Source organism: Bubalus bubalis, chromosome 4, assembly GCF_019923935.1.
Source record: "Bubalus bubalis isolate 160015118507 breed Murrah chromosome 4, NDDB_SH_1, whole genome shotgun sequence".
Taxonomy (NCBI): domain Eukaryota; kingdom Metazoa; phylum Chordata; class Mammalia; order Artiodactyla; family Bovidae; genus Bubalus; species Bubalus bubalis.
The window spans coordinates 57,269,078-57,289,195 of record NC_059160.1 but is presented as its reverse complement, the minus strand read 5'-3'; the positions used below and the strand labels follow the sequence as shown (position 1 = coordinate 57,289,195).

The 20,118-nt window shown below is 37.9% G+C and overlaps 1 protein-coding gene across 6 annotated transcripts in view; it reads left to right on the top strand.

Annotated features, from left to right (window-relative positions):
* Positions 1-20,118, top strand: part of APAF1 (apoptotic peptidase activating factor 1) — a 100,721-nt gene that overhangs the window by 64,007 nt on the left and 16,596 nt on the right. For all 6 annotated transcript variants that reach the window (XM_044941458.2, XM_044941460.2, XM_044941459.2 and 3 more), the window contains 7 exons: positions 2,595-2,723; positions 5,965-6,090; positions 8,277-8,396; positions 10,422-10,538; positions 12,437-12,562; positions 19,017-19,136; positions 19,439-19,564. In XM_044941458.2, the coding sequence (XP_044797393.1) occupies positions 2,595-2,723; positions 5,965-6,090; positions 8,277-8,396; positions 10,422-10,538; positions 12,437-12,562; positions 19,017-19,136; positions 19,439-19,564 (864 nt within the window). The remainder of the gene's footprint in view (positions 1-2,594; positions 2,724-5,964; positions 6,091-8,276; positions 8,397-10,421; positions 10,539-12,436; positions 12,563-19,016; positions 19,137-19,438; positions 19,565-20,118) is intronic.

Genomic DNA, 20,118 nt, shown 5'->3' with positions numbered 1-20,118 from the left:
TTCCTTTAAGATGTTTACATTTTACTCTCTTTTACAGTGCAATATCACCTATAGTCACCATGTTATACATTAGATCCACAGACCTTATTTACCTTGTAACTAAAAGTTTGTATCCTTTTGTCAACCTTTCCCTATTTCTCCCACCCAAGAGATTCCAGTTTTAATGAACACAATTGAAGCATACATATAGTTGTATAAAAACTAACGGAGGGACCATTTATATTATTATTATTGATCTAGTAAGTTATGACCCTTGGATCTTGGTTGCTTATAGGTTTTTACCCCTTTAGCAGGAAACCAAAGAGAAATATATACTTTTGTCTTAAGTTTGTTAAAGTCTATAAACACAGAAAGGAACCCTGCATTTACAAGATGTGAAGATTTATAAAATTTGCCATTTTAGCTATTTTAAAATACACAATTCGGTGGCATTCATTATATTCACAATGCTGTATATGCATTTATCACCATTTTTCCAAAACCTTTTTCATCAAACAGAAACACTGTAACCAATAAGTAGTAATTCCCTCTTCAGCCCCTGGTAACCTCTAAATTATGAATTTACCTTTTCTAGATATTTCATATAAGTGGAGTCATACTATATAGTTTATTTTGTGTCTGGCTCATTTCATTTAGCGTAACATTTCAGGGTTCATTCATGTTGTAGCATGTGTTAGAACTTCATTTCTTTTTATGACTGAATAATAATCTTATATGGATATGCTGTATTTTGTTTATCCATTTATTTATTGTTGGGTTGTTTTCACCTTTTGGTTATTGTGAATAATGCCACAAGAGCACTGGTGTACAAGTATGTGTGTGAGCCCCTGCTTTCAGTTCTGTATATATGTCTAGGAGTGGAATTTCTGGGTCGTATGGTAATTTAATTCTGGGCTTTTGACGAACCACCAGACTTTTCCATAGTGGCTGTATAATTTTCTGTTCCCACTAGTAGTGTACAAGGATTCCAATTTCTTCACATCCTTGCTAACACTTGCTTTTTTCCATTCTAAAAAAATTATAACTGTCATATTAGGTGTGAAGTGGCACCACATTATAGTTTGGTTTACATTTCCCTAATGACTGATCGTGTTGAGTAAAATTTGAACATTTAAAAATAGCTGTTCTAGTGAAAGAGGAAAATAATTTTATATTGCGTGAAATGCTTTCCTGTTTTAAAAATCTGTAGGCCAGCTCTGTATTTTACTGTGGTAAAACAAAGCTACCCTAAGATCACCCTTAACCACACACAGATTCCAGTTTCTTCCTCTTGGTGTCTCTGTTATTTTCCTGTCTTTCTTTTCAACTCTTTTGTGTTATTAGCCCACTCCTGTTATTACGTCTTTTTGTTACCCAATAATTGGGACAACTGCCTATTCCGTACTTGAAAAGTTTCCTTTATCACTCTCAGCCACTAATTCTTTTTTAAAAATTTATTTATTTTTTATTTGAAGGATAATTGCTTTACAGAATTTTGTTGTTTCCTGTCAGACCTCAACATGAATCAGCCATAGGGTATACATATATCCCCTCCCTGTTGAACCTCCCTGCCTATCCCACCCCTCTATCAGCCACTAATTCTTAAGAACAGCTTGTCCTGGGAAGCATTTTAAGCGTGAGTTCCTGTCCTTTATTGTTGGCCCCTGATGCTGTGCTGCTTACCACCTATGTATGTTCACAGGGCCGTGAATTCACAAAACATTTTCATGGCTCCCTCTGGAAATTATTTTTTTCCTTCCTGAAGACTGTGCCTTGGTCTTAAATCATTATACAGTATATTGGTATAAACATTTTTATCATTTGGCAAAAACTTTGGAAGAGTATGTGTGCACGTGTGCTAAGTCACTTCAGTTGTGTCCAACTCTTTACGACCCTAAGGATCCATCGGGCTCCTCTGTCCATGGGATTCTTCAGACAAGAATACTGGAGTGGGCAGCCATGCCTTCCTCCAGGGGACCTTCCCTACCCAAGGATCGAACCATGTTTCTCCTGCATTGGCAGATGGGTTCTTTACCCACTAGTGCCACATTCAGCATTTAAAAATCTTTCAGAAATTGAAATGAATTTTAAATGAGTCAAATTTGAATAGCTTTTTTTTGGTTCAAAAATGGGAAAATGACTGATGATGGAGTAATTTGGGCTCTGAAAAGAAATAGAAATGATTGAACTATTTCATTTTAGCAAGCCTCTGCTCTGTATTATTTTGATCATCTTCATTTATGAACATGCATTTTCCCCTTTGAATAAAGAAACGTTAGGAAGAACTGTTCTGTATATTAATTTGACTAGTCCATTTGTGTATTCACAAAGGTTTTATTTCTCCCTAAGCTTGCTTGAGAGATCATCTATGATAAGTTTTCTTTATAAGAAACAGATATCAAGATAAGCAGTATTTAAAAACTATATATGTATTAATTTATATGTTTTTTATGACTTAATTATGTCAATTATTAGTAGTTTTTTCTTTAGGACTTGTACTCTGTGTTTGAAATGAGAGGGTATTCTTTTGGAAATAAATTTAGTTTCACTTTGGGTATAGCAGATATTTTAAAATATCTTACTTGTATAGACATCTCTCTGTTTTATGTTGACAGCTTTTTGACATTCACGCCAGTGGCCTGTTGGCAGAAATCCACATGGGCCATCATAGCACTGTCCAGTACTGTGACTTCTCCCCCCACAACCATTTGGCAGTGGTGGCTTTGTCCCAGTACTGTGTGGAGGTGAGTAGTTGAATTTACTCTGTGAAGTCTGGGTCTCCAGAGGTACAAGAATGACAAAGAATGGGTTGCTTAAACCACTGACTGCTGAGAATGTTTGCTTGCGAAATCATAAGAGTGTTTTCTTCATAGCATAATGGCCTCTAGCTTTAGGACATTAAGCCACATTGACAGCTTCAATATTTTAGCAGTGATTGAAGACTTGGCTTGACAGTATGACAGAGAATGACAGGCAGTATCATTCACTAAGCATTTACTGAATGGTCAGTATGTGCCAAGGTCTGGGGAAAACAATGGAATGACCACTGGTTTCCTAAGCAGGAACATGGCATCTCTTAAATGTGGGCATAGACTCTTCTGTAAAAGAGATGATGAGAAGTGAGTCCAGTTCAAATTTCTTAGATCACTGTAAAAGGTAAGATGGAAGTTAAATTTAAAATTGGTTAATCTAGGATTTTCATTGCTAAGTACTAATGAATAAAATGATTTCTCATTTACTTTTATAATTTTGCCCTTAACTTAATAGATTTTATTGTACTCAGTGTCTGTATCCAGTGTCTGTATCTAGAAGAATTCTACTCAAATGAGCTGCTAATATTAAGTTTTTCAAAAACAGTGAGTTTCCTGATTTTTTTTCCTCCAAAGATAGTTTTTCCAAGCTTTGTTACTACTCATTTCTTAAGTGACTCTTACCACCAAGTAATGGAAGCCCTGTGCTTGCAGTCTAAGAAGATAGATATGGGCCTTTATTTGGAAAACAGGGAAGTTCATTTGGTTCACAGGCTCCCTTCAAAGGAAGCTTGACCACGGCGAGCATTTCTTTAGTGTTCCGTGCCTGTTCCAGCGATTTTTAGTGGGTTTTCCAACCTTGCCCTAATACGTGAAGGTGTGGCTGAGCTGTAGTCCTTCAGCATGCAGATACAGATTAAAATGGGAGTGAGTGGATGAGCTCTGTAGTTAAGTTCTGTTCAGTCGCTCAGTCATGTCCGACTCTTTGCGACCCCATGAATCGCAGCACGCCAGGCCTCTCTGTCCATCACCAACTCCCAGAGTTCTCTCAAACTCACGTCTATTGAGTCGATGATGCCATCCAGCCATCTCATCCTGTCGTCCCCTACTTCTCCTGCCCCCAATCCCAATCCCTCCCAGCATCAGAGTCTTTTCCAGTGAGTCAACTCTTAGCATGAGGTGGCCAAAGTACGGGAGTTTCAGCTTCAGCATCATTCCTTCCAAAGAAATCCCAGGGCTGATCTCCTTCAGAATGGACTGGTTGGATCTCCTTGCAGTCCAAGGGACTCTCAGGAGTCTTCTCCAACACCACAGTTCAAAAGCATCAATTCTTCGGCGCTCAGCCTTCTTCACAGTCCAACTGTCACATCCATACATGACCACAAGAAAAACCATAGCCTTGACTAGATGGACCTTTGTTGGCAAAGTAATGTCTCTGCTTTTGAATATGCTATCTAGGTTGGTCATAACTTTCCTTCCAAGGAGTAAGCGTCTTTTAATTTAATGGCTGCAGTCACCATCTGCAGTGATTTTGGAGCCCCAAAAAATAAAGTCTGACACTGTTTCCACTGTTTCCCCATCTATTTCCCATGAAGTGATGGGACCAGATGCCATGATCTTCGTTTTCTAACCCTAATTCTGTGTATAGCAGTGCAGCTAACACTGAAGACCTTCCCAGTGAGAATCTTCCCCTTGAGTGTGAATGGGCTCCAGTCCTGTTTGCAGTGGTGGTTAGGAGTAGGTGCTGTGGGCTGTGTTCTCTTCAGCAGAGACTTTGAATCGAAAGATTCAGAGCTACTAGGAGCTCTTGCGCCTTACCTGTAGATCCTCAAGGTAGGTGTGATTGGAAGTTTCCTCTTCCTGGATATTAGGAGTGAAGGACATCACTTTTTGCCCTTTCCATCACTTCTAAAATCTTAACCCTCTGTTTTTCTTTTGGCCTTTCCATCACTTCTAAAATCCTTACCCTCTGTTTTTCTTAAAAAATCTCCAAGGAGCATTGTCTTCCTTTTTTTAAATATAGGCACTTATTGGTTTTGAAGGCTGTGAACGACAGAAATGATGAGAGAGAGCAAGGAGGGAAGAGAGGAAGGATTTTCAAATCAGATTTTTCAGTTGTGGAATCCTTTTCATTTCTGGCCTTTAGCTCTGTATGTCTCAGCTTGGACTCAAGATAAGGCAGAGAAAATTTCCTGTAACTAATTTATAATTATAGAACTCACTGATTGAAAACCACTGGGCATGTGATGAAGTACTTGTTTTGTCCATGCTAGTTCTAAAATCATAAAGTAGGGGCTGTAATTCAGAGACTAATGAGAGGAACTCAGGCACATATGGTACTTCATTAGACTGGAATATATTTGAGTAATTTGCAGCAAAACTCAGGACAAAATGCAGCCAGGCTAGAGACAGACATTGACAATTTGTAACCAGCATGAATAACAGGAGACAAGTGTACATGTACAGTTAGTACATTCATTTGTTGCAGGGTTTTGCAGTCATTTGAAATGAAGATTAGATGACAGTGGAGAATAGTCAGAATGTGAAAGCCACTTAATGCTCATCCTGTTGTTTTTATATTGATTTTTGAAAATATGTAAAATGTTTATATGATTCCAAATCAAAGCTTTATAAGTTTTATTCAGGGAGGTCTGACTTTCATCCCTATCCCTTCCACTCTGGTCCCCACCTTCTGAAGGTAACCATTTTTGTCTTAGCATCCTGATGTTTCTTTTTGCATGTATAAGCAGTATCTATATGTATAATATAGCTATATATATCCACCTATTATATGTATCACACTGTATCTAATTCTATACTCACATGTTTATTTTTCATCTCATTTAGTATAGTTTGCATATATATAGTATTTATAAATATATATACACACACTTCTGCAAAAACATGTATACTATTCTTTGCAACATATGCCATAGACTAGTCATTGTCAGAGTGTTTTTCTCATTACTTTTTTTAACGGTTGCATATTGTCCCATTTTGTGATTAATGAGGTTTATTTAGTCAGTTCCCTACTGATGGTCATTTGGGATTTTGCTGTTAAAAACAATTGATGCAGTGAATAATCCACACAAGTTATTTTGTATTTTTGCTAATGTATTTTTGGGCTATAGTCATAGAGGTGGAATTGCTGGATCATTCTTGCTGTTTTTAATATTCTTGATATATTCAAAATGCTTATGAATGTGATTTCCTATATATTGTGTTTATTCTGTAGTTGTGGAGTATGGACTCAGGTTTAAAAGTAGCTGATTGCAGAGGACATTTAAGTTGGGTCCATTGTGTGATGTTTTCTCCTGATGGATCATCGTTTTTGACATCTTCTGATGACCAGACAATCAGGGTGAGAAATAATTGAGATTTTCATTTTAAACATTTAATGATGGTAAGCTTAATCTCCTACCAATTGAGAAATTGATGGGCACTATTGGGGGGAAGTAAAACAGAAACTGCTGGATTCACATTTATCCTTGAAAAGTGCTGGTATATGGACTGTAGCAGTCACATTCATTCAGTACACTTACACTGAGTTGTTACCGTGGCCCAGGTGCTGGAAAAATCCATTGATAAAACTGCACTTTGGCTAATTTAAATATATTTCATCAGAATAACTTTTGACTCCCTACCTTAAATTCCCACATCCAATTACTTGCCAGTACTGTTAGATTCTTTCACTGCTCCTTTCCCTGGGTCCTGGTGGGCACAAGGTTTTGTTTGCGCCCTCCGAGCATCTCTGGCAGGTATGATGTTTGAATGGATTCTACCTTTCCATTTTCTATCATTTATTTCTACTTTTCCATTTCAAGTTTAGGTACTCATTACCTGTTGTCTTTCTTATATTAATCTCTTTGCAAGTCTTTTCTTTCTTGGTTTTCTGCATACTGCTTGTGAGACATTTCCTCATGTACAATGCAGACATGTCATTTTTGCTCAAAAAGATAGTGACTGCCTTGCCTACCATTTGGAGTAAATAAATTGCTGTTAAAATTCTCTACGGTTAAGGCTGTTCTATACCAGTCTGTCTTCTGATTTATTCCTTCAAATAACCTACACTGGACTGCTTACATTTCCCCAGACACCTTGTACTTCCCTGCTTCTGTGTTTCTTATGTTTGGAATACCCTACTTCTCTGTATGTCTCCATGTTGAAATCCTAAGAATCCTACGAGTCCCCTCAAGCTTTCAGTAAAGCCTTTCCTAGTATTCTGTTCAGAGGACTGTCTTTTCTCCTTCAATGCCATGTAACTGTATCATTTTTTTTATGGTACTTATCAAATTCTGCCTTGATAAGAATTTCACCTCCTCACTACTAATGTGTCACTACCCCTCCAACTTGTTCACACATTTTAAATTAAGCTCTTGAGCCTGGAGACCCTGGTCTGTCCAAGTAGCATCTTATGCAGTCTCTTGTACAAATTGTAGTTAAAATTCGTTTAGTATTTACTGTATGCCAGACATTGGGCAAAGTACCTGAATGTGTTAATTTGCTGATTCCCACAACAGTCCTTTTTGCAGCTGAGGAAGCAGTCACAGAAAGGTTAAGTCAGTGCTATTTACAGTGTAATAAGTCTCAATAAGCTTGAGCCAGAATGTAAATCAGCACTGCTTCCTTCATTAAGAAAGTCTTATTTTAAAAAATCAGCTGTATCATAAGCATACTGTTAACAGTGTGTTTAGTGATAGAGTTGATTTTCTTTCTGGTTTAGGCTCCTTATCTTGCTATCAGACAATTTGAGAAATAGCAGATTCTTATCTTGGAGTAGCACAGGGTTAAGTAATATGCCCAAAGTCACAACTTTCAGTTAATTCACACTAAGGCATTTTGATTCTAGCACCCATTGCTCTTAATAATGACTGCTTCTTACTATTCTTGTTAATAAGGTGGCGCTAGTGGTAAAGAACCTGCCTGCCAGTGCAGGAGACATAAGAGACATGGGTTCGATCTCTGGGTCAGGAAGATCCCTTGGAGGAGGAAATGGCAGTCCACTCCAGTGTTATTGCCTGGAAGATCCCATGGACAGAGGAGCTTGGTAAGCTATAGTTCATAGTGTCACAAAGAGTTGGATGTGACTGAGGCATCTTAGCATGTACTGTTGTTTAGTCACTCATTCGTATCTGCCTCTTTTGTGACCCCATGGACTGTAGCCCAGCCAGGCTCCTCTGTTCATGGGATTTTCCAGGCAAGAATACTGGAGTGGACTGCCATTTCCTCCTCCAGGGGATCTTCCCAACCCAGGGATCGAACCCGTGTCTTCTGCATTGCAGGTGGATTCTTTACCTACTTCTTACTATTGAATGCAGGGAAGCCCTGCTTCTTACCAGGGAAGAGCCAATAGGAAAGCCCTACTTCTTACTATAGAATGCAATTAATAAATATTTATTGTTGAATTATAATCTAATTGAAAATTTTCTAGCATAGGCATTTGGAGTGTGAAGTATGGTTGTATACTGTTTTAAGACTAAGACTGTCTTTACATTATTTGAGAGAATGCAGTGATCCTGCTGTATTTTTTTTTTATCTCTTAATCAGCTCTGGGAGACAAAGAAAGTATGTAAGAACTCTGCTACAGTGTTAAAGCAAGAAATAGATGTTGTGTTTCAAGAAAATGAAGTGACGGTTCTTGCAGTTGACAATATAAGACGTCTGCAAGTGAGTATTTTTTAGAAAACAGTTGGAAAAATTGTTTTGATCAAACTCTGAATTCAAAATGGACTTGATCAGGCATAATTGTCTAGTATCTAAGAAATGCTCAGTAGATGTCAGTTGAATAAATACATGGGTTTTGAGCTGAGGCTCATATATGCTAGTATTTAGAATTAAACCTTGCTTTACTGCACTCCTCTCCTCTTGTTAACTGGAAGGCAGGGAGCAGGAACATGTAAGAAAATGAGACTCGATATTGGAGTGGAACTGGAGTGGAGAGAGAAACAGAATAGAGAAGAGGAGAGGGGAGTAGAGGGAGCAGGCATATGGAAGGTGTGAGAGCTGGCAGGCTTGAGACAGACTGGCAGGGGAGGCCAGAGCTTAAGTTCTGGAGCTGCAAAGCTCAGCTGGAAGTAGTAGAGGGAACGGTGACTGTTCACTCAGGAGACCCAGGTACAAGTTCAAGCTGTATCGTCAGCTAGTTCTGTGATGTTGAGTGAATTGCATCACTTCTCAGAGCCTCACTTTCTTCACCTAGAAGGTCCTTTTCATTTAAAAAAAATCTGTAAGCTGGTTTATTTATAAGGGTTAAGGTGGAGTCCAAATACAGGAAGCAGAGATCTGGGAATAAATTGTCTATGGCATGTGGTAATTTCTCCTTGTCTGCTGTGAGGGTCAGAGTTCAGCTGTGAGACACCTCTTAAATATAGCTTGTTCTGTATTTTACAAGTTTTACTGTTGTCCTTAATGTGTTGATGAGAAACTCCTCATGTCCTATATTTCTGGTATGAATTGGGAATGTGGAATTAAACGTGGTTTCCTCATTACTGATTTTTAGCAGACTGATTGTTCCAGTTGTGGTTTTTTTCCACTACAGTTTTCTTGTCAAGTTCAATACTTGTATTACCTTTATTAAATTTGTATAACCTTTCTTTAGCAGTAGTCATAATTGTAAGACTTAAAGAAGTCATCTGACTATTAAAAGTATCATTTTATTATGTCATTGGTTGTGGAAGAGTTTAGAGAATAAACTGACCAGTAATCATTCCATTAAAGTGAACATACATTTTTTTAGTCACTACTTAAAAGAATATGAAAATTGATTAGGAAAGATATTCACCTTTTAATAGTTCAGTCTTCATTTTGAATGCCTAAGAGAACATGCTGGGTAAAATATTGTAAAGAAAAAGCTACTTTGATTGATTGATCCTATAATCTTTGTCCCTGAAACAAAGGTGATTGCTTATTTCATATTGAAAAATAATTCAGGACTTTTAGGTTGTAATGCTTAGTTAGATTTATCCAACAATTGATTTAAGCTTGAGAAATATTTTCCCAGGCCACATGTTTTAGTTGAATGATAGGCATTTTTATTAGTGGGATTTAAAAAAATAATCTTTAGTTTTGGTACAGACTATGAAACGTGATGCTCTTAGTTTATACCTTACAAGTCCAGCCACCCAAATTGTGCTAATGGGTTCTTCCCCAGTGCCTCCTTCTCCCAAAAGAAGGAGGAGGAAAAAAAAACCTTACTATGCACTGTCTGGTGAGGAATTTGGAGGATGTAAAACCCAGTTTAATTTTAATTTGTCTTTTTATGTAATGTCTGTCTCAGTCCTGTTTCACCAAACTCCTTGAAAAATGAGAAGTGTATTTTAACAAACGATAGCACTATTAAAATGGGCTCTGTGAAGAAACAGGAAAGAGTATGTGGAGCCAGCTGTGAGATTACAAATCGGGCAGATGTGTCTCAGGTGGCCGGCACAGCAGCTGCTTTTTAAACCTTTTAAAGCTCGTTTTACTTTATGAAAATGTATATGAACCACAAAAGTAAAATGAAATGAAAGTGTGAAGTGCTAAATGCAGCTGCTGAGAATAGAACAGGGCTTTGTTGTTCCCCTGGGAGCTCTTGTTGGTTATTTTCTGTTTTATTTTTCCAGTTTATTTTCTGTTTTATTTTCCAGTCTCTGTTCTAAAGAACAAAAATGGCTCTTACAGTCTAATACCTGATTGTGCCTTATTTTTCATTAGCTCATTAATGGAAACACAGGTCAGATTGATTACCTAACTGAAGCTCAAGTGAGTTGCTGTTGTTTAAGTCCACATCTTCAGTACCTTGCATTCGGAGGTGAAGATGGAGCCATTCAGGTATTCAGTTCTCGTCTGCAGAAGCATTCTGAGCAGTATAGTTTTTATTTAAAATTAAGTAGACACCTGGCTTTGTAGACTTACCTAGTAAATAAATCTTTCTATGGTATATTAGTCATTCCTCTGTTAGATTTAAAATAATCTTGCAATCCTATGGTTGTATATTTTTCATATTGCTTTTATTGCTCTGTCTCATACTTTTTGTCTTTTTGTGTTCTTTATTCACTGCCCAATTGTCTTGCTTTTCCTGAATTATATTAAACACTCTCAGAGATTTAGTTATGCAAAGAGCATTTTTTTCTCTTCTTAGAAGCTCAGCCATATAGGGGTATAAGTTGTTTCCATGTTGGTTCTGATCAGGTTCGTCAAGAATTTCAGTGTTGGTACCTTATATTTACTCACCTCACCAATCTTTGCTGTCCTGCTTTTGGTATTAGAAGTACACCTGTTTACCACTTGAAATCCTTAATTTATCAAATAAGATTAAATAAATAAAAATCAGGTTGAAGGAAAAAGGATAGTAAAATGAAAATCATTTTGGGAAAAAAAGTGATTTCATCACGAGTGAAATTCATCACAGAAGCATATTTTGTCTAGCTATGTAATAGATCAGAGAACATGGTGGTTTTTCTTTTTCTCACTTGGCTTTTTGGAATTATTTCTTAATTTGTTAATTATAGCATTAGCCACATTTATTTTACATTGGCTTCATTGTGATAAGGAATTACACAAATACTCTCCAGTTCCATTTGCCCCACAAAGAGGAGACTGTATATATATTTATATTTTTTGAGTTTTTTTCCCCTTCCAGCTTTACTGAGATATAATTAACATATAGCATTCTGGTGGCTCAGTGGTAAAGAGTCTGCCTGCCAATGTAGAAGACATGGGTTCCATTCCTGGGTTGGGAAAATCCCCTGGAGAAGGAAATAGCAGCCCACTCCAGTATTCATGCCTGGGAAATCCCATGGACAGAGGAGCTTGGCGGGTTATAGTCCATGGGATCGAACAAGAGTCAGACATGACCTAGCGACTAAACAGCAACACTGTGTATGTTATTTTAAGCTGTACAGCATAATTATTTGACTTACATTGTGAAATGGTTATCACAATAAGTTTAGTGAACATCTGCCATCTCATGTAGTTACAGAATTAAAGAAATAGAAAATTATTTTTCCTTTTTAATGAGAACTCTTAGGATTTACTCTCAGTAACTTTCAGTTATAATATACAGTACTGTTAATCATATTATTATGTTGTACATTATATCCCTTGTACTTATTTAGGGCGTATCTACTTTTTTGATGTGAATTTATTTGACAGCCTTTTTGACATAGTCATTAGGTTTTGAGTTATGTTCTACTTTTCTTAATCTCTGCATTTGTCATATTAATCTTTAGCCTTTTTAAGTCTCCTTAGTGCACTGCCTTCCAGCCCATTCATACCCTCTTTTCCTTTACCTGTCTCTCTCACCATCCTTTATCTTTCCTTGTCTCTGTTATTTTGTAAAGAGATTGCCTCATCTCTCATCACAGATGTTTTTCTTTCTTCCTTCTCATCCATCTTAAATGTCATTTGCTTTTTGGAGACTGAGCTTAGACTGCCATTGTTTGATGAATTGGGTAGCTGAGTACTCAGAAGGACCACTGGTTGCCACTGCTATCTGGTTATTCCAGTGAGTGTTTTTTATTTTAGCGTGTAGATGTGTGTGTGCGTGCACAGATGTGTTTGTCTGTTTTGTGCTGTTCATTTGTGTGTCTTTAGTTCAACTGAAAGCACTATGAGATGGAAATTCTGTGCCCTTCTGTAGTCTAGTTTTGATTTAATATTTTCAGAGTGTAATTCAGGTGTTGCTGAATATCCTTGTATTAACTTTTCTGTGGTTTTCTGCTTTGTAGATTTTAGAACTCCTGAACAACAAAATCTTCCAATCCAGGAATGGGCATAAGACCACTGTTCGGCACATCCAGTTCACAGCTGATGGAAAGACTCTTATCTCAAGCTCTGATGATTCTGCAGTTCAGGTGAGAAGAAGGTTGCCCTCCTAATGGGTGTAACACTGATCCCAACAAGGGAACACTTCAGTTGTGACTCAAATCCAGCACATGTTTTAAACTTCAGATGACTTTGGGCTTCCTTTTAGATTATGCATTGGGCATAAATGAAACCCATTCTGTTCTGTATTTTTCTGTGCATGAGGCAGGCAGTTTGGTTCAGAGCCCTCTACTGGGAAATTGTTTACTTTGAAAATCAAGCATTCATTTGTATTCTCCCACCTGTATTGGGGTTTGGATTTGTGTCAATATACTTCCTGCCACATTTATGTAATTTCAGTTTATTTTTCTTTACACTACTAAAATAGTAATTATTTTAGATTGAAATATTTTCATTGTTTCCTTTAAGAGTAAGATATTTATTATAGGATTTTATTATAAAATCCTGTGAAAAAGAATTGTTTACCAAAGCTAAGAATTGTGGGTATAGAGGCCTTAAGCCTACTATATGTTCTTTTAAACTTTATTTTTAATCAAAGTTCTAGTACATATACTTTTAAAACTCAAATAGTACTACAAGGCTCTTTAACAAAAGCAGACTCCCGCATTTCTCTTTCTCTTAAAGCACTGCTTTTAGCTTTTAGATGGTTTTTTTTTTTTTGGTATTTATCTTCATGCCCCCACAGTGCATACTTATAGTGCTAATTCTTGATTTTTAGCTTTGACAATTTATTGAATTTTTCATATTAAGATGAAAATTTAGCTTTTTTCCTCCTCCTGCTTAACTCCAGAGTGTGCACCCACCCTTTTGTCAATCCCCCTCCCCCCAACACAATACCAAAAAAATTTTGTTTAGGTCATTGGTGTCACTGTTCAGACTAAGTAGAACAGGTGACAAGTGTACTACGGATGCCTTTTCTGCCTTAGTGCAGTTCAGGAAACGCTTAACCTGGTTGTAGTTGGAAATTATTTTACCCTAAACCTTGAAGACAATGTTCTATTTTCTTCCAGATTTCAGAGCTCATGTTGAGAAGTCTGAAGCCATTCTGATTCCTAATCTTTCTCTTTGGAAGGTTTTAGGATCTTTCGTTTGTCCTTAGAATTGTGAAATTTCATGATGGTATGTCATAGTGTGTTTATTTCGTCCATTGTTTTGGGCTTTCACTACCTTTCTCAGTTTGGAAACTTATGTTTTTCAATTCAGAGAGGTTTATTTGAATTATTTCTTTGACACCCCCTGCCTTCCATATACTTCTTTTTTCTGTTATCCCTTATTCAGATACTGGATCTCCTGGACTGATCATCTGATTTTCTTTTTCTACATTTCATCTTTTTGTATACTGTGCTCTATTTCTTGGGACGTTTCCTCAGCTTTATCGTCTGTCCCTTTCTTTGAGCTTTTCATTTGGTATATTTTTAATGCTGGAGAGCCTTTCTATTTTTATTTATTCTTTTTGAGAGTATGTATGTATTCTTGTTTTGTAGATGAAATATCTTCTTCTCTGAGGATAGATGGATATGTGAATAATATATGGTGGTTTAATCGCTATGTCTGACTCTTGTGACTCCATGGACTGTAGCCTGCCAGGCTCCTCTGTCCATGGCATTCTCTAAGCAAGAATACTGAAGTGGATTGCTGTTTCCTCCTCCAGGGTTTCTTCCCAACCCAGGGATCGAACCTGGGTCTTTTGCATTGCAGGCAAGTCTCCTGCATTGCAGGCTGATTCTTTACTGACTGAACCACCAGGGAAGCCCAAATAATATATAAATGATATAATATGTGTTATATATAATTTTTCTGTCAAGATTTAATTTTCCTTCATAGTTGTTCTTCCCTCCAAGTTGTTTGTTTTTCTTTCTTTACAAATATATTTATTTGTTCGGCTGTCCTGGTTCTTTGCTGTGGCACATGGGATCTTTGATCTTAGTTGTGGCATGTAGGATCCAGTTCCCTGACTAGGGATTGAACCTAATCAATTGAACCTCCACACCCCTACATTGGGAGTGTGGAGTCTTAGCCACTGGCCCACCAGGGAAGTCCCAGCTTTTATTTTCTTTTTGGTTGTTTTGGCCTCTTATTTAAAGGCTTTCCTCAGCTGTGTGGTGGTCATCTACTACCCAGAGATGGATGCTAAAATGCTGATTGGGATGCTCTTTGTTGACTGAGACCTTCTCTGAAAGGTGATCTGGATGGAAAACTTTGTTGTCTGTGTCTTTAGGTCTGTCTTGGTCTTGTCGGATTCCTAGAGAGGAGTCTCCCGTCTTCTGCCTGGAGGGTGTAGACCCTGCATGCAGGCTCTAGAGCTCAGAGGGGAAGGAGGAGGGGGGGCTGCAGGTGGCGCAGTGTCTCAGCGCTTAGTGTACAGACCTTCGCCGCTCCCCCTGTTCTCACAACTGCAGTCCCACCCTCAGCCATCCTTGAATCCAGAGAGTCTTCTTTCTAGCTTGTTTTAGGAGCATTATTCTGCACTACTTTATTCCCTTTTTTCCCCCTCATAATGACTTTGGTATTCAATAGTGACTTGTTTTCCTTTTACATGAAGTCAGTTTTCTTGAACTCTTTCAAGGGATGGGAAAGGACAGCCTTTCTAGCTTCACAGCTCTGCAGTTTCTTCTGTTGTTTTCCTAAAGCATTAAAAATTCAGCCTTGTTCTGATCAGATCCTTTCGTTCTCTCCCCCTCCCTCATTTTCATTGAGACCTCTCCTTTCCTCTTCTGCCTTCATCCTTGTTTTGCTCACTTTGAATTCTCTTCCCAACAGCCCCTCCTTATTGTAGGATTGCTCCAGTTTTTTATATTTATTTGGCTGTACCAGGTCCTAGTTGTGGCATGTGGGATCTACTAGTTCCTAGACCAGGGATGGAACCCAGGCCCCCTGCATCGGGAGTGCAGAGTCCCAGCCACTGGGCTACCAGTGGCCCTGTCCCCTTTACTTTTGAGAGTTCGTAGGGTCCAGACTGCTTTAGCCCTTTCAGACTATACCACAGTCATCTTGCATTAAATTTCTCCTGCTGTTCCCCATGGGTCCTTTGCACTTTCCAGTGAATGGCACTTGGCTGTCTGGGGATTCTCCTGGTTTTAGGTTTGTGGACTCTCCATGCTTTCCTCTGCTTCTACCTATATAGATGCTGGTACCACACGAGTCTTACAGCTCTCGTATCTTGTGGTGTGTGATGCTACTTTGTCACTTAACACGGTCTTGTTGTTGATGTTGCCTGTGCAGTTTTGGATTTGCTGTTTTAGTTGCTTTGTCTGCTCTTAATGGAGGCTTCAGGGAGCTACCCATACCACTGCCATCTTCCCACAGCTACTGATACTTCTGTTTTCAGACCTACCCTCCTCCTAACCTCTTGATGTACTTTTAGTGACCTCAGTTCCTGAGCATTTGGGGAATTCTTTAGTGTCAGTTTTGTTGCTTTTGTCTTTCTGATGCTTTTAGGATTCTGTTTTCCTGGTTCTACAAAGCCAGTTACCATTCTCCTGCTTTATAGCCTCTGTTTTGTTATTTTCTTTCTCATTCTCCTGACTTTGTCATTTTAGTGGGGTTTAGAAGTAAAGGAGATAAATGCATATGTTCAACAGAAGTTAGTATGTATTCTTTTATATATTTATGTATTTCCCACATGTATTTTATACTATTAGAAACTATTTTGGAAAAAAAGTCTTTTATGTCTTTGTGAGTCCTATATGGTTGGAATGAAGTTTGCCTTTAGTACAGAGACTTACTCATTATGGAATCCCATGATAGCAGTGTATTAGCTGTGAAACTCAGTGTAATATTCACTTTTCTTCCTCTCCAGATGGCTTTGAAATGGGTAAAACTAAGCTATATCTGATGAAATTCAGCTGAGACATTATATACTGTATAGCCTTTTTGTCAAAAGCTAAAGCCATAGGCTTTATGACCTGCTTGAAGATCAGATGTTCTCAGCCAGAGGGAGAAATAATATCTATGAATATTTTTAGAATCTGAGTTAAGTTATTTTTAGAAATGAGTTGTGTTTCATCCTCTCTTTCTGCTCTACTCAGAATACTTTTTACATTTAAAATGTTTTAATGTGTATACATTCACGTAACAATTCTTGGTAGGTATTTCTAAGAATTGATCGGTTGGGTTTTTGTTTTAGTTTTTTAGTGTTTTAGTCAATAATCAATTGGAGGTTTGGTTCCCCCACCCCCCAGCTTTATTGAGGTTGAATTGACAAAATTGTAGTATGTTTAAGACATATAATGTGATGATTTGATATATGTATACATTGTGAAATAATTACCACCACCAAGCTAACAAATATGCAAATACCTCACACAGTCACCATTTTGGAGGTTTATTTTAATCATCTTTGTATCCCTAGTGCCTATGTGGTAGTAGGGATTTGGTAAATCTTTGTCAAGCTGAACTAAAGTTATTGCCAAAATTTGAAGAATCATCTCTCCTGATGATAGCACCTAGAGCTGTAAATATTAAGGTCTATTTTGGTAGTTTTTGACCTTTTTACCTGGATGTAAATAAAGCCCAAATAGTAGCTGTGTTCACCTGAGATTGAGAATATATTGATTCTTACAGGTATAAAAGATTCTTTAGCATTTTAAAACATTAAACTTATATAGCTGAAAAAATTCTAGTGTACATACATTGTAAAAATTACAGCTAATGGTAGAGACATAGCCAGACTCAACCTTTATACATTTGACTAATGTTGGTAGAAGTTTAGCTGTTATATAAGATGATTCGATTAGCACAGGACATTTAAGTCCAACAAAAAAGTATCTTTGTCATCATTGCCTTATCAGAAAGCAACTACCAAAAAAAAAAAAAAATCTGCTAAGGCTAGTCTCTTCACCCTCAGCGATTGTCAAATTCTTTGTTATGTCTGCTCAGGAGGGCTCTCTGACTTCTTGATGTGGAGGATAGCAGTAAGAACCTCAGTCAGGAATGAACACTGAGTCAGACACAGCTAGGAATGGCAGTACCAGTCAACCAGGAGGAGCTGTTAATAGAAACCACTTATCTTCTAGGCCGCTAAAGCCCAGAAAGTTGAAGGAGGGAGCCAGAAACTTCCTATGACAATGGCCCAGGGTATTTTATGTTTAGTCACACAAGGTGCCTTTTTTCCTGATATGATTTGGGGAGCCAGAAAGCTTCTGTTTCTTCCCCCTCACCTTAGCATATCTTATTGAGCTCTTAAAATACCGAAATTCCCAATTCATTCTCCTCAGAATTACTCTCACTTCCAGCTCCTCTCTTAAGTTCCCTTGCTCTCATACAAGATAACCTTGCTTCCACGAATGGGCACTCAGAGACAGAAAAGATGGAGATGTCTGAGAGCCAGGGCGTGGTGGAGGTGGGAGGGTGGCTGCTAAAAGTGGAGGATAGAGGAGTAAAGAAAGAGGGTAAGAGAGATGTAATTTCTTTTACGATTTGGTCTAAGCCTGATAGAAAAAGCCTCAAAGGGATTTCTACTGTTTAACCTTCACTAGTCAGAAACTAGACCCAGAATATTATTAATGTGCATACCTGAGATGGTGGCTGCTTTTTCTTTATCTTTTTATCTCTTATGTTAAAATAAAAAAAGAAGAAAGTTCTATGGGAGACTGACTAATTGCCTGAAGCCCAGAAGTCTAGCTTCAGGCTCTCTGGGCTGTTTCTTAGAATATCTTCTCAACCTTTCCCCACTACCGTTCCTTCTGCATATCCTGTACTCCAGCCAGATTAAACTGTGAACAGGTCCCTCTAACCTTTCCACCTTTTCCTGCTCCTGTGCTTTAACTCAAGCATTCATAGTGTGTGTTTGAAATGCCCTCCTCCGTTTGTGAATCATAATTCCAGTTCATTTCTCAAGCCTACTTCGAATGCCCTGTCTCCAACATTGCAGTCTCTTCTCTTTCCCTTGTGTCATGAGGAGTTCTTCCTGGAATGCCGTGTGAAAAATGATCTACTGTATCACTTGTCATTTTGAAGATTGTATTGGGGGCTAGCTAAGATATCTGAAGCTCAGAAATCCCACAACCTGGTTTGAAGCTGCTCCGGTCAGTGGACCTTCACAGGCAGTAGAACCAGTAGGATTGAGTAGTTTCAGTTGAGCTGGAATCAGGGCTTGGCCTAGCTTGTGAGCTTCAGATATCTGTGAATATGTAATTGGGATAATTTTCTTTGGAAAATTTAATCAGATGGTGAGCTCACTGGCATATTGTGACTTTTCTCTATCTTCTGATATAATTAACTGCTCTCCAAGCAACCGAAGGAAACAAATTTTATTTAGGAGGAAAAATATTTTATTTTGCCCTTAGTCAAGTTAATTAGCTCCAGCTTTTCTCTTCTCTCTCTGTAAAATGGGGATACCATATTCTTATTTGGTTCTTGTCTATATTTTACTGAAGTGCCATGCAGATGAAAGACTTCAGACAAGGGAATGCTTCTCCCCTACCCTTCTAATGGGGTGTTTTTGGAAAAGGGTTATAACAGACTTATTTCTTTGATATTCAGATATGGAACTGGCAATCAGAGGACCCTTTCTTTCTCCAAGCCCACCAGGAAACAGTGAAAGACTTTAGACTCTTGAAAAATTCAAGACTTCTTACCTGGTCATTTGATGGAACAGTAAAGGTAATTTCTAACAGACGTTTCTTTGTTAAGAAATATTTTACTGTTGTATTGATTATATAGTGACAGCCAAAAGCAGATGGCTGATATGTAAATACTTAAATTTTTAAATTTCTAAAGTAGAAATGCCTGTTTTCTGTTTATTGCCATCATCTACATCTGCTTTGTGTCTATGAACATTTGTACTAAAAGGCACTTAAAGAGGTCAGAACAACCAGTGTGCTAAAGCTCTTGTTTTCTGGCTAATTATGCTCAGTAATACAATGTGTTCTGAAAAGTGTCAACTTCTGAGTTTTTCTTTGAAGGTATGGAATATTATTACCAGAAGAATAGAAAAAGATTTCCTGTGTCACCAGGATACCGTTCTTTCTTGTGATATTTCCTCTGACGCTACTAAGTTTTCTTCTACCTCTGCTGACAAGACTGCAAAGGTAGGTCAATTGGGTGAAAGGTGCATGCCTAAAACTTGAGTGTTGGTTATGTATTGTGAGTCTAACTAATGTGTAAAATACTTCGCTGGTGGCTCAGATGGTAAAGACTCCATCTGCAATGTAGGCAACCTGGGTTTGATCCCTGGGTTGGGAAGATCCTCTGGAGAAGGGAATAGTTACCCACTGCAGAATTCTTACCTGGAGAATTTCATAGACACAGGAGCCTGGTGGGCTATAGTCCATGGGTTTGCAAAGAATCGGACATGACTGAGTGACGAACACTAACTAATGTGTAAAAGAGAAAAATAATATTCTGTCTACATGTCTGTCTCTTGTGAATTTTTGGAGGATGACCATTGGCATTTAGTTTGTACCAGATATGTTAAGTGAATGACATTGAGGACTTTTGATTTCTCCTTTACTGATATATTTTTGTCTGTTAGTAATCAAAGGCAGCATCTACTGCATATTATAGGGATAAAAAGTATTGAAAGAGACTTACATTTAATTGTACACCCACAGTTAAATTTTTTGTAATCGATGTAAACTGATGC